Consider the following 12,228-nt stretch of genomic DNA (forward strand, 5'->3'; position numbering starts at 1 on the left):
GCCAATACGCCAGGGGCTTAAGCATACCCCATAATACGGCGTGAGAAGTCCGAACACTTTCGACAGTGCGGCACCCCGAACTTATAGCATTATATGCATCAGCTCCGAATCATGTCTTGGGTCAATAGTTGGGTTTGCCCGGCTCCCATGTTTTGGTACCTTACGTTCCGCTATATCGGCTAAGGTAGCACTAGGAGAACTACTGCGATTGTGCCCCGGTTCAGCTGGGCTAAGCACCTTAGTAGAGAAAGCTAAAACTGACTGTCATGATAAGGCGAGAGCTGGTCGTTGTTCGAGAGGTTTCGAGTCCCTAAAGACTTATGCCGCTTAGAGCGAGGAGTCGGCTTTGTCCGGCTTAAGGCGTGTATAGCGTCCCGAATTCGGCCTTCCGAATACTAGGGGCTTCGCCAAAATTTAAAATTGTAGAATTCTATGGCTAAGTGAGAGTGATAAAGCATTATAGTCTGGTTGCCTTGTTCGTTGTGCTGAGCACCTCCCTCGAAGGACCCAACAATGGGAAAAAGAGTGCCCAGGTTTATCCCGGACACCCCAGCACTCATGGCATGGGGGCAGAAGCCGACGACTGGCCATCTCTCAGATTTGATAAACAGCCGCACAGAAGGTAATATTTTAAATTCAAACAAGCGTTGCATAGCGCATATGAAGAAGTTTTCATAATACAGGATCACACGAGCAAGTTCGTTCAAAAATTACATCTTTTGCACACTCATCCGCCACAAGAAGGGCACCCTTCAGGACACTCTCATAATACATTTCCGGGTGGCGATGCTCCTTGCCCTGCGGCGGCCCCTCCTTCACCAGCTTCTCAGCGTCCATCTTGGCCCAGTGCACCTTTGCACGGGCAAAAGCCCGGTGGGCACCTTCTATACAGACGGACCGCTTGATGACTTCCAGCCGTGGGCAGGCATCCACAAGCCGCCTCACCAGGCCGAAGTAGTTGTTGGGAAGGGAGTCGCTAGGCCACATCCAGACTATAAAGCCCTTCATGGCCTGTTCGGCCGCCTTGTGCAGCTCGACCAGTTGCTTCAGCTGGTCACTCATGGGCATTGGGTGTTCGGTCCCAGTATACTGAGACCAGAACAGCTTCTTCGTCGAGCTTCCCTCCTCGGCTTGGTAAAATTTCGCGGGATCCGACACGCTGCGGGGCAAATCTGCGAACGCTCCTGGAGAGCTCCGGACTCGGGTAAGTAACAAGTAATTTACTTTCACATGCTTGCTTTGCATATTGAATGCCTTACCCGCCGCGATCCTCCTCATCGCCTCAATCTCCTGGAGGGCCTTTTGGGCTTCGTCCTTGGCATGCTTTGTGCTCTCGAGGGCCGCGGCAAGCTCGGACTCTCACGAGAGCCTGGAGCTCTTGCTGCACCTCGCCCACCCGTGCCTCTTGTTTCTCCCACTCGCCGCGCTCCTTGGCCGCTTTGTCTTCGGCCTCGGATAGCGCTTGCTTCAGGGTCGCCACTTCGGTCGTGGCTCCTGGCACATTCATGATGATCATGTCATTTCGCAACCACATTTTCTTTTATATATATAGACAAGGTATTACTTACCTTTGTTCTCCTCGAGCTGCCTCTTGGCAAGGCTGAGCTCTTTCTCGGACCCCTCGAGGTCCTGCTTTAGTGCGGTGACCTCCGTAGTCAGTGCGGCAGAGGTCAGCAGTGAAGCCTGCATACACATACAGACATACTTATATTAGACTCCTGCATATATTATTTGATCCTCTATTCGGCTTTTCTTTGTGAACACCAAACAGAGCATCAGGGGCTACTGTCTATGCGGTAATATTTTTCCTATATTTTAAATACTTACCTCAAAGCCTGTTAGAAGGCTGGCACAGGCTTCACTCAGTCCGCTCTTGGCGGAATGAACCTTCTTGATCACCGCACTCATAATAGTGTGGTGTTCTTCGTCGATGGAAGCGCCGCGAAGCGCTCCCAGCATGTTGTCCGGTGCCTCTGGATGGACAGAGGTCACCAGCACGGGCGTCTTGCCCCTTTTGGAAGGGGGCCGCCTACCCGAGTTCGGAACCACTGGAGGTTCCGGCGTGGCATTTGGCTAAGAGCTGAACTTGGAGCCCCCGGGAGCCTTGCTCCCTTTCCTCCTGGAGTCCGGAAGGTCGCCTTGAGGCACCTCCAGGACTGTCTCCCCCCGGCTCGGTGCCCCTTGAGACAATACCTCAGCATTGTCCGTAGGGCAAGGAGAGGTGGCGGTTGGAAGTGTATCACTATTCATGTCCGACGAGTCCAAGGAACCGTCCGACGATGATACATCGATACGGGCTTGGGGCGGACTGCATAATCATATTCGGCGTTAGGAGAAGCAGTGCGGCAAAGGTATGCTATGAGTTACTCTGGTATCCGAATACTTACGACTTCGCCAGGGGCTTGGCCCTGAGCAGCCACTCGTCTTCGCCACCGGCGGCGGTGGTGGAGCAGTTTGGACAGAGAGTTCTTCCCTTCTTCGACCCTTCGGCCTCCCCGGTTGGGGCGGCCTTCCTTTTCTTGTCTTCCCCGGCTGGAGGGGGAGAATCTTCATCTTCCTTCTCCTCGTTTTCATGGGAGGAGGGTGTCTCGGTGTTATCGGACGATGAGTCCGATACCACCTGGCGCTGGGAACTCTTTCGGGTTCCCTTGGCCTTCTTCTTGGTCTTCTCCGGCACCTCATAAGGAGCCGGAGTCCGCATCTCCATCAGGAGAGCGTCCGCAGTGTCTTCTGGCAGAGGGGTCGGACAGTCAATCTGCTCCGATGCCTCCACCCAGTCTTGTCAAAGGCATGGGAGCTCAGACCCTGCACATGGTTAAGCTATGGGAAATAAATATCCTACCAGATGTACAGAACTTACCGGATTCGCAGGGTGCTTCATGCTTAGCCCGAGGTCCTCGGTAAGAGAGGGGGGGACCTCGGCGCCCTTGAACAGCACCCTCCAGACGTCCTTATGCGTCGTGTCGAAGAGCTCGTGTAGAGTCTGGTGCTTGGCCGGGTCGAACTCCCATAAGTTCAAATTCCCTTGTTGACACGGGAGGATCCGACGGAAGAGCATGACCTGGACTATGTTGACAAGCTTAAGTTTCTTGCTTATCATGTTCCAGATACACTTCTGGAGTCCGTCCAGCTCCACCGATGGACCCCAGGACATGCCCTTCTCCTTCAAGGAAGTGAGCCGCATGGGGATTCCGGATCGAAACTCGGGGGCCGCCACCCAGTTGGTGTCGCGCGGCTCGGTGATGTAGAACCACCCCAATTCCCACCCCTTTACGGTCTCCATGAAGGAGCCCTCGAGCCATGCAACGTTGGGCATTTTGCCCACCATGGCTCCGCCACATTCCGCTTGTTGGCCGCCAACAACCTTCGGCTTGATATTGAAGGTCTTCAGCCATAGGCCTAAGTGGGGCCGGATGCGGAGGAAAGCCTCGCACACGACAATGAACGCCGAGATGTAGAGGATGAAATTCGGGGCCAGATCATGAAAGTCCAGCCCATAATAGAACATGAGGCCGCAGACGAATGGATGGAGGGGAAACCCCAGTCCACGGACGAAGTGGGGGAGGAAAATCACCCTTTCGTGAGGTTCCGGGGTAGGGACAACCTGCCCCGCGGCTGGCAGCCGGTGCGCGATATCCGCGGCTAAGTATCCGGCTCCACGTAACTTTTTGATGTGCCCCTCCGTGACGGAGGAGGCCATCCACTTGCCTCCCGCTTCGGACATGTTTGGAGAGAGTTGAGGAGGAGGATGCGGACTTGGGCGCTGGAGCTCGAGTGCGCGAGAATGGATGAGCAAGGAGTAAGAAGGCGTGGGTAGAAAAAGGTGAGATCTTATCCCTTTATAAGGGCGGACTAAACTATGCGCCTCCACTAGCCTGGTAAAACTCGCTTATCCCCCAACCGCCAGAATTGATGGCGCGGTTGGGTTACCCACATCCGTATTGATGAGAATCCCGTAATAAGGGGAGCACGATCTCTGCTTTGACAGGACGTGTCAAGAAACCGCCTCGCGTTATGTGTGGGGCTGGTTAAATAAAAACGGTTCAAATAATTACCGGGCCGTGGCGTGATGTCATGCTGCCAAAACGTGTCAGCAAATTAGATTTGTGGTAATATTATTCTCTCTACGGTGGTATGTGGAACTTATTTTGCAGGGTCGGACACTATCCGTGTATTCAAATTCTTCTGTGGTGTATTCGGAGGAGGAACCCGCCTTGCAATGCCGAAGACAACACTACGCGCCGGACTCATCGTCATTGAAGCCTGGTTCAGGGGCTACTGAGGGAGTCCTGGATTAGGGGGTCTCCGGACAGCCGGACTATATCCTTTGGCCGGACTGTTGGACTACGAAGATACGAGATTGAAGACTTTGTCGCGTGTCCGGATGGGACTCTACTTGGCGTGGAAGGCAAGCTAGGTAGTACGGATGTGTATATCTCCTCCTTTGTAACCGGCCTTGTGTAACCCTAGCCCCTTCCGGTGTCTATATAAACCGGAGGGGTTTAGTCCGTAGGACAACATACAATCATACCATAGGCTAGCTTCTAGGGTTTAGCCTCTCCGATCTCGTGGTAGATCAACTCTTGTACTACTCATATTATCAAGAATAAATCAAGCAGGACGTAGGGTTTTACCTCCATCAAGAGGGCCCGAACCTGGGTAAAACATCGTGTCCCCTGCCTCCTGTTACCATCCGCCTTAGACGCATAGTTCGGGACCCCCTACCCGAGATCCGCCGGTTTTGACATCAACAATGGCCCTCTGGATACAAAGGTTCCTGAGTCATTTTACCACCTCTAGTCATAACTCTAACAACATTATCATTTTTCTTACTATTTAATTCATTGAGCAAATCATTCTGAGCTTTAAGTACTTGTTCCACTTGAGTGGTAGCCATAGAAGCATGTTTACTAATAATTTTAGTTCACCTTTAACATTAGCCATATAATCACTCAAGTGTTCAATCATATAAGCATTATGTTTCAATTGTCTACCAACATAAGCATTAAAATCTTCTTGCTTAACCATAAAGTTGTCAAATTCATCCAAACATTGGCTAGCAAACTTAGTAGGACGGATTTCAGCTTTATCATGTCTATAGAGAGAGTTTACCTTCACTACCTATGTCGGGTTATCAAGACCATGTATTTCTTCAACGGGCGGTAAATTAAGACCATGTATTTCTTCAATAGGAGGTAAATTCTTAACATCTTTAGCCTAAATACCTTTTTCTTTCATATATTTCTTTGCCTCTTGCATATCTTCAGGACTGAGAAATAGAATACCCATTTTCTTCGGAGTTAGCTCAGGAGTTGGTTCAGGAATTGGATCGGGGATTGGATCAGGAAGTGTCCAATTATTTTCATTAGTCAACATATTATTCAATAGAATTTCAGCTTCATCAATAGTTCTTTCCCTGAAAACACAACCAGCACAACTATCCAGGTGGTCTCTGGAAGCATAAGTTAGTCCATTATAAAAGATATCAAGTATCTCATTTTTCTTGAGAGGATGATCAGGCAAAGCATTAAGTAATTGGAGAAGCCTCCCCCAAGCTTGTGGGAGACTCTCTTCTTCAATTTGCACAAAATTATATATTTCCCTTAAAGCAGCTTGTTTCTTATGAGCGGGGAAATATTTAGTAGAGAAGTAATAAATCATATCCTGGGGAGTACGCACACAACCAGGATCAAGAGAATTAAACCATATCTTAGCATCACCCTTTAATGAGAACGGAAATAATTTAAGGATATAATAATAGCGAGTTTTCTCATCAATAGTGAACAGGGTGGCTATATCATTTAATTAGTAAGATGTGCCACAACAGTTTCAGATTCATAGCCATAGAAAGGATCAGATTCAACCAAAATAATTAACTCAGGATCGACAGAGAAATCATAATCCTTATTAGTAACAAAGATAGGTGAAGTAGCATAGGCAGGATTATATTTCATTCTAGCATTCAAAGTTTTTTGTTTCAGCTTAGCTAATAATTTCTTAAGATCACTTCTATCATTGCAAGCAAGAAAGTCTCTAGCAGTTTCTTCATCCATAACATAACCCTCGGGAAAAATAGGCAATTCATATCTAGGGGGAGAATCTTCATCATCACTTTCATCAATATTATTAGTTTCAATAATTTCATTCTCTCTAGCCCTAGCAAGTTGTTCATCAAGACATTCACCAAGTGGCACAGTAGTATCAAGCATAGAAGTAGTTTCATCAGAAGTATCATGCATAGCAGAAGTGGCATCATCAATAACATGCGACATATCAGAATTAATAGCAGAAGCAGGTTTAGGTGTCGCAAGCTTACTCAAAACAGAAGGTGAATCAAGTGCAGAGCTAGATGGCAGTTCCTTACCTCCCCTCGTAGTTGAGGGATAAATCGGTTCTTGGATCTTTCAAGTTCTTCATAATGATATGAAGATATAAATCCCAAGTGACTCAAAGAATAGAGCTATGATCCTCGGCAACGGCACCAGAAAATAGTCTTGATGACCCACAAGTATAGGGGATTGCAATAGTTTTCGAGGGTAGAGTATTCAACCCAAATTTATTGATTCGACACTCGGGGAGCCAAAGAATATTCTCAAGTATTAGTAGCTGAGTTTTCAATTCAACCACACCTGGAAACTTAATATCTGCAGCAAGGTATTTAGTAGCAAAGTAATATGATAGTAGTGGTAACGGTGGTAAAAGGTAACGGTGGCAAAAGTAATATTTTTGGTGTTTTATAGTGATGATAACAATAGCAACAGAAAAGTAAATGAGCGAATAACAATATATGGAAAGCTCGTAGGCAATGTATCGGTGATAGAGAATTATGCCGGATGCGATCGATCATCTAACAGTCATAACCTAGGGTGACACAGAACTAGCTCCAGTTCATCAATGTAATGTAGGCATGTATTCCGAATATAGTCATACGTGCTTATGGAAAGAACTTGCATGACATCTTTTGTCCTACCCTCCCATGGCAGCGGGGTCCTATTGGAAACTAAGGGATATTAAGGCCTCCTTTTAATAGAGTACCGGACGAAAGCATTAACACATAGTGAATACATCAACTCCTCAAACTACGGTCATCATCGGGAGTGGTCCTGACTATTGTCACTTCGGGGTTGCCGGATCATAACACATAGTAGGTGACTAGAGACTTGCAAGATAGGATCAAGAACTCTCATATATTGATGAAAACATAATAGGTTCAGATCTGAAATCATGGCACTCGGGCCCTAGTGACAAGCATTAAGCATAGCAAAGTCATAGCAACATCAATCTCAGAACATAGTGGGTACTAGGGATCAAACCCTAACAAAATTAACTCGATTACATGATAAATCTCATCCAACCCATCACCGTCCAGCAAGCCTTCTATGGAATTACTCACGCACGGCGGTGAGCATCATGAAATTGGTGATGGAGGAAGGTTGATGATGACGATGGCGACGGATTCCCCTCTCCGGAGCCCCGAACGGACTCCAGATCAGCCTCCCAAGAGAGTTTAGGGCTTGGTGGCGGCTCCGTATCGTAAAACGTGATGAATCCTTCTCTCTGGGTTTTTCCTCCCCGAAAGTGAATATATGGAGTCAAGGTTGAGGTCGGTGGAGCGTCAGGGGGCGCACGAGGCAGGGGCGTGCCCAGGGGGTAGGGCACGCCCCCACCCTTGTGGACAGGTGGAGGCCCCCCTGACGTGGATCTTCCTTCCAGTATTTTTTATATATTCCAAAATAATTCTCCGTTGATTTTCAGGCCATTCCGAGAACTTTTATTTCTGTACAAAAATAACACCATGGCAATTCTGCGGAAAACAGCGTCTGTCCGGGTTAGTTCCATTCAAATCATGCAAGTTAGAGTCCAAAACAAGGGCAAAAGTGTTAGGAAAAGTAGATACGATGGATACGTATCAACCACCATCACCGTGCTGACCGACCGCTAGGTTGTGGCGATGTAGAGCAACAGCGGCTCCTTCTCAGTCGGTGTAGCCAGGATGGGTGCGGTGGAGAGCATGCGCTTGAGGTCCCGGAAGGCCTCGTCCGCCTGGTCGCTCCATTCGAACGGCGTCGTCTTCTTCATCAGCTAGTACAGGGGCAAGGCCCTCTCGCCCAGCCGGCTGAGAAACTGACTGACCGAGGCCAAGCAGCCGGTGAATTTCTGGACATCATGCAGCCGGGCTGGCTTGCGCATGCACTCGATGGCCTTGATCTTCTCCGGGTTAGCCTCAATGCCGCGCTCCGAGACGAGGAAGCCGAGTAGCTTTCCGGCCGGGACGCCGAAAACACACTTTTCCGGGTTGAGCTTGACCTTGTACTCACGCAGGTTGGAGAAGGTTTCCTTCAGATTGCCGAGGAGCGTGAGGTGCTGCTTGGTATTCACCATGATGTTGTCCACATGGACGTGGATGTTGCGGCCGAGTTGCGACAGCAAGCATTTTTGCATGCAGCGCTGGAAGGTGGCGCCGGCGTTTTTTAGGCCGAATGACATGGTGATGTAGCAATACGCCCCAAAGGGCGTGATGAAGGACGTCTTCAGGGCATCGGCCGGGTCCAGCTTGAGCTGATGATAGATGGAGTAGGCATCTAGGAAGGACAGGAGCTCGCACCCAGTGGTGAAGTCGATGACTTGGTCGATTCGCGAGAGGGCGAATGCATCCTTGGGGCAGGCCTTGTTCAGGCTGGTGTAGTCGATACACATGTGCCAGGTCTTTTTCTTCTTCAGGATGAGGACTGGGTTGTCCAGCTACTCGGGGTGAAACACTTCCATGATGAAGCCGGCCGCCAAAAGCTTGGCAACCTCTTCACCGATGGTCCTTCTCTTCTCTTCGGAAAAATGTCACAGGGGTTGACGGACAGGCTTGGCGTCCTTGCGGACATGGAGTTTGTGCTCGGCGTACTTCCTCGGGATACCTGTCCTGTCCTTTGGGGTCCATGCAAAAATATCCCGATTCTCACGGAGGAAGTCTCCAAGCTCACCTTCCTATTTGCTGTCGAGGCGGGTGCCCATGACAACGTACTTGCTGCAGCTTGGGTCTTCTAGGTTCAGCTTCACTTTCTTGGTCTCCTTGGAGGGCTGGAATGAGGCCTCGTCGGCCGACTCCTCGTTCGGGATTGGCGTGGCAGATGTTTCGTTGGCCAAGGCGATGATCCGGTCGAGTTGACGCCGCTCCTCGGCTACGACCAGCGACTCGGCTAGCTTGGCGTTGTCTTGGGCACACTCTATGGACTTGCGGTAGTCGCCGGTGATGGTGATCAGGCCTTTCGGATCCGGCAGCTTCATCTTTAGGTAGGCGTAGTGGGGAACCACCATGAACTTGGCGAGCGCGGGCTGGCCCAGCAGTGCATGGTACGCGCTGGTTAGGTCCACCACCTCGAACTAGAGCGGCTCGCATCAAAAATGGTCGCTGTTGCTGAACAGGACATCGAGTCAGGCCCGGCCGATTGGAGAGAAGGAGAGGCTGGGAACGGTGTCGTGGAAGATCGTCCGGGTTGGCGCCGGGTCTTTGGCCTCGAGGCCGAGCTTGGTCATGGTGTCGCGGTAGAGGATATTGATGTTGTTGCCGCCGTCGATGAGGACTCGGGAGAACTTGCATGTGCGTCGAGGCACGACGATGGTGGGGTCGAGGATGAGGGCGTAGCCACCCGGACTCGGCATGACAGTTGGGTGGTCTTCCCGGGTTCATGTGACCGGGCGCTTCGACCAATGCATGTACTCTGGTTTGGTCGGGATGACGGTGTTCACCTCCTGCCAAAGGAGGCACTTGCTGCATTTGTTTGTCACCACGGCTGGTGAAGACGATGTGGGTCGCATTCTGGGCCGGGTAGGCATCGTCGCGCATCGCGCCTCCTGCCGGAGGCGGTGGTGGAGGCGGAGGCGGCTGCCCCGCTCCCGGAGCCGGGGCTGGAGGAGGCGGGATGTCGCCCCTCATGAGGCGCTTGGTAATGACGCACTACCAAAACGTGTGCGTGGACGGCCTTGCTCCACTGTGGTGCTCACAAGGGGCGTTGAGCATCTCCTCAAAGCTCATGGAGGGTTGCCACGTCGTCTTGCCGGTCTGCCGGCGTTTGGCAGCCGGGTCAGTTGTGGGTGCCTGCCTAGCGGCCGCAACGAGCCGGTTGTCGCAGCGCTGAGCCGGCTGATCGGTCTTGCGCTTGTTATTCTGCTGGTTGTGCTACTGCTGGCTTCCTTCGGCGGCCGGCTTCGGAGGGGGAACCGACTTTGCTTTGCCGGCTTCATCCAGCGCCACCTGGATCTTCATGGTGGAGTCGGCGTTGACGTACTTGTCCGCCATCACCATGAGCACGGCCATGGTGGCCGGCTCGGAGCTCAGGAGCTTGTGCTTGAGGAGGGTGCCATCCCGGCACCCGTTGACGAAGTACTGGATCGCTTGGACTTCGTGAACGCCCTCACAGCTGTTCTGGAGTTTGGTCCAGCGCGCGAGATACTCATGGACGGTCTCCACCAGTCCCTGCACGCACATGGCGAGCTGACTGGGGCGGCCGTGCCATTTGTAGGTGCCGATGAAGTTGCGCACGAAGGCCTGCTCGAAGTCGACCAACATGTTGATGCTGCCCACCAGCAGACTGTTCAGCCACGTGCGGGCCGATCCCTGGAGCATGAGCGGCGCGTAGGGCATGGCGAGGTGGTGGTTGCCGCCGGCGATGCCGATGGCGGTGGTGTAGTCAGTGAGCCAGTCCTCCGGCTTCACGGTGCCGTTGTACTCGGGGGTGTCGCAGGGGAGCGTGAACCCTTTGGTGAAGGGCTCGTCTCAGATGAGCACGTCGGGCCGACAGGACCGCTCTCCTCCAGCTTCTGGGAGAGGGCGAGTCGGTGGTGGGCGTCGGTGTTGTCAATGGCGCGGGGGCCCAGCAGGCTGGCGACCGCGCCGCGGGCGGCCAGATCGACTGCAGTCGGACATCGGGTGGGTTGGGGAGGGGGATCAAGCCGGCGTCGGTCTTCCAAGGCCAGCTCGTCGCCCAAGGCGCTGGCAATGGTCGGGCCGAGGTTGCAGCGGGTCCGGTGCGGCCAGAGTGCGCCTCTCCGGGTGGTGAAGACGCCGTGTTCTGATGATCGCCGGGTCCGTCTTCGCGGAGGGAGACGGATCCCGCCGGCTTGGCAATTTAGTTGAGGCAGTCCTGCTGTGCGTTGGCCACAGTGAGGAGGTCGTTCACCCTCTGAAGGCGGTCCTGCAGCTCTTCGCCTGCGAGCTGATCCAGGCCGGTTGCCGCCACCTGAGCGGCGCACATGTTCTTCACGGGAGTCTCGTAGACGGGCGGGAGGGTGCCCAAGGCGCGTCCGATCGCGCCGCCCTGGGCCTGCACATCGGCGACCCAGCTTGGCTCGGGCGCGGCCGGCGTAAAGTCATAAGCAGTGTTGCACTCCAGCTAAGCGGAATCCAGGCGACGTTGCACGGCACCGAGCGTCTCGGTGAGGTCCAGCAGGTGCTGGCGGTCCTCCTCGAGCCGAGTCCGGGCCTCGGCGACGTTGGAGGCGTCGATGTCGGTGTCGATGGGGACGCGAAGGCTCTGCATCGTGGCGCGTAGTGGGTTGGGCGAGCCAGCCCGTTCCGCTGCAGCCTTGGCTGCGGCGGCCTTCCTTGCCGCGCTGGACGAGGAAGAGGCGCCGGTGTCGGTGACGAAGACCTCCACACAGAGGTCCATTGCATAGCAATGAGAGGGGAGAGTGTGTCCACGTACCCTCGTAGACCAAAAGCGGAAGCGTTAGCACAACGCGGTTGATGTAGTCGTACGTCTTCACGATCCGAACGATCCAAGTACCGAACGTACGGCACCTCCGAGTTCAGCACACGTTCAGCTCGATGACGTCCCATGAACTCCGATCCAGTAGAGCTTCACGGGAGAGTTTCGTCAGTACGAAGACGTGATGATGGTGATGATGTTGCTACCGACGCAGGGCTTCGCCTAAGCACCGCTACGATATAACCGAGGTGGAATATGGTGGAGGGGGGCACCGCACACGGCTGGAATAGATCAATAGATCAACTTGTGTCTTCTAGGGTGCCCCCCTGCCCCCGTATATAAAGGAGCAAGGGGGAGGCGGCCGGCCAGGAGGAGGGCGCGCCAGGGAGAGAGTCCTACTCCCACCGGGAGTAGGACTCCTCCGTTTCCTTATTGGAGTAGGAGAGGGAAGGAAGGGAGAGAGGAGGAGAAGGAAAAAAGGGGGGCGCCCCCCCTCCTTGTCCAATTCAGACTAGAGGGGGAGGGGCGC

At 52.8% G+C, this 12,228-nt stretch overlaps 1 protein-coding gene across 1 annotated transcript; it reads right to left on the reverse strand.

The window, feature by feature from the left end:
• Positions 1-8,979: 8,979 nt before the first annotated feature.
• Positions 8,980-9,654, reverse strand: LOC147984206 (uncharacterized). Its single transcript, XM_087541007.1, has 2 exons — positions 9,466-9,654; positions 8,980-9,375 (listed from the first exon to the last, which is right to left on the reverse strand). The coding sequence occupies exons 1-2, from the start codon at positions 9,652-9,654 to the stop codon at positions 8,980-8,982; spliced, it is 585 nt and encodes a 194-aa protein (XP_087397133.1).
• Between the last annotated feature and the right edge of the window lie 2,574 nt (positions 9,655-12,228).

The sequence above is a fragment of the Triticum urartu genome, chromosome 2A, assembly GCF_056163025.1.
Source record: "Triticum urartu cultivar PI428250 chromosome 2A, HENAU_Tu73, whole genome shotgun sequence".
In the NCBI taxonomy this organism is placed as follows: Eukaryota; Viridiplantae; Streptophyta; class Magnoliopsida; order Poales; family Poaceae; genus Triticum; species Triticum urartu.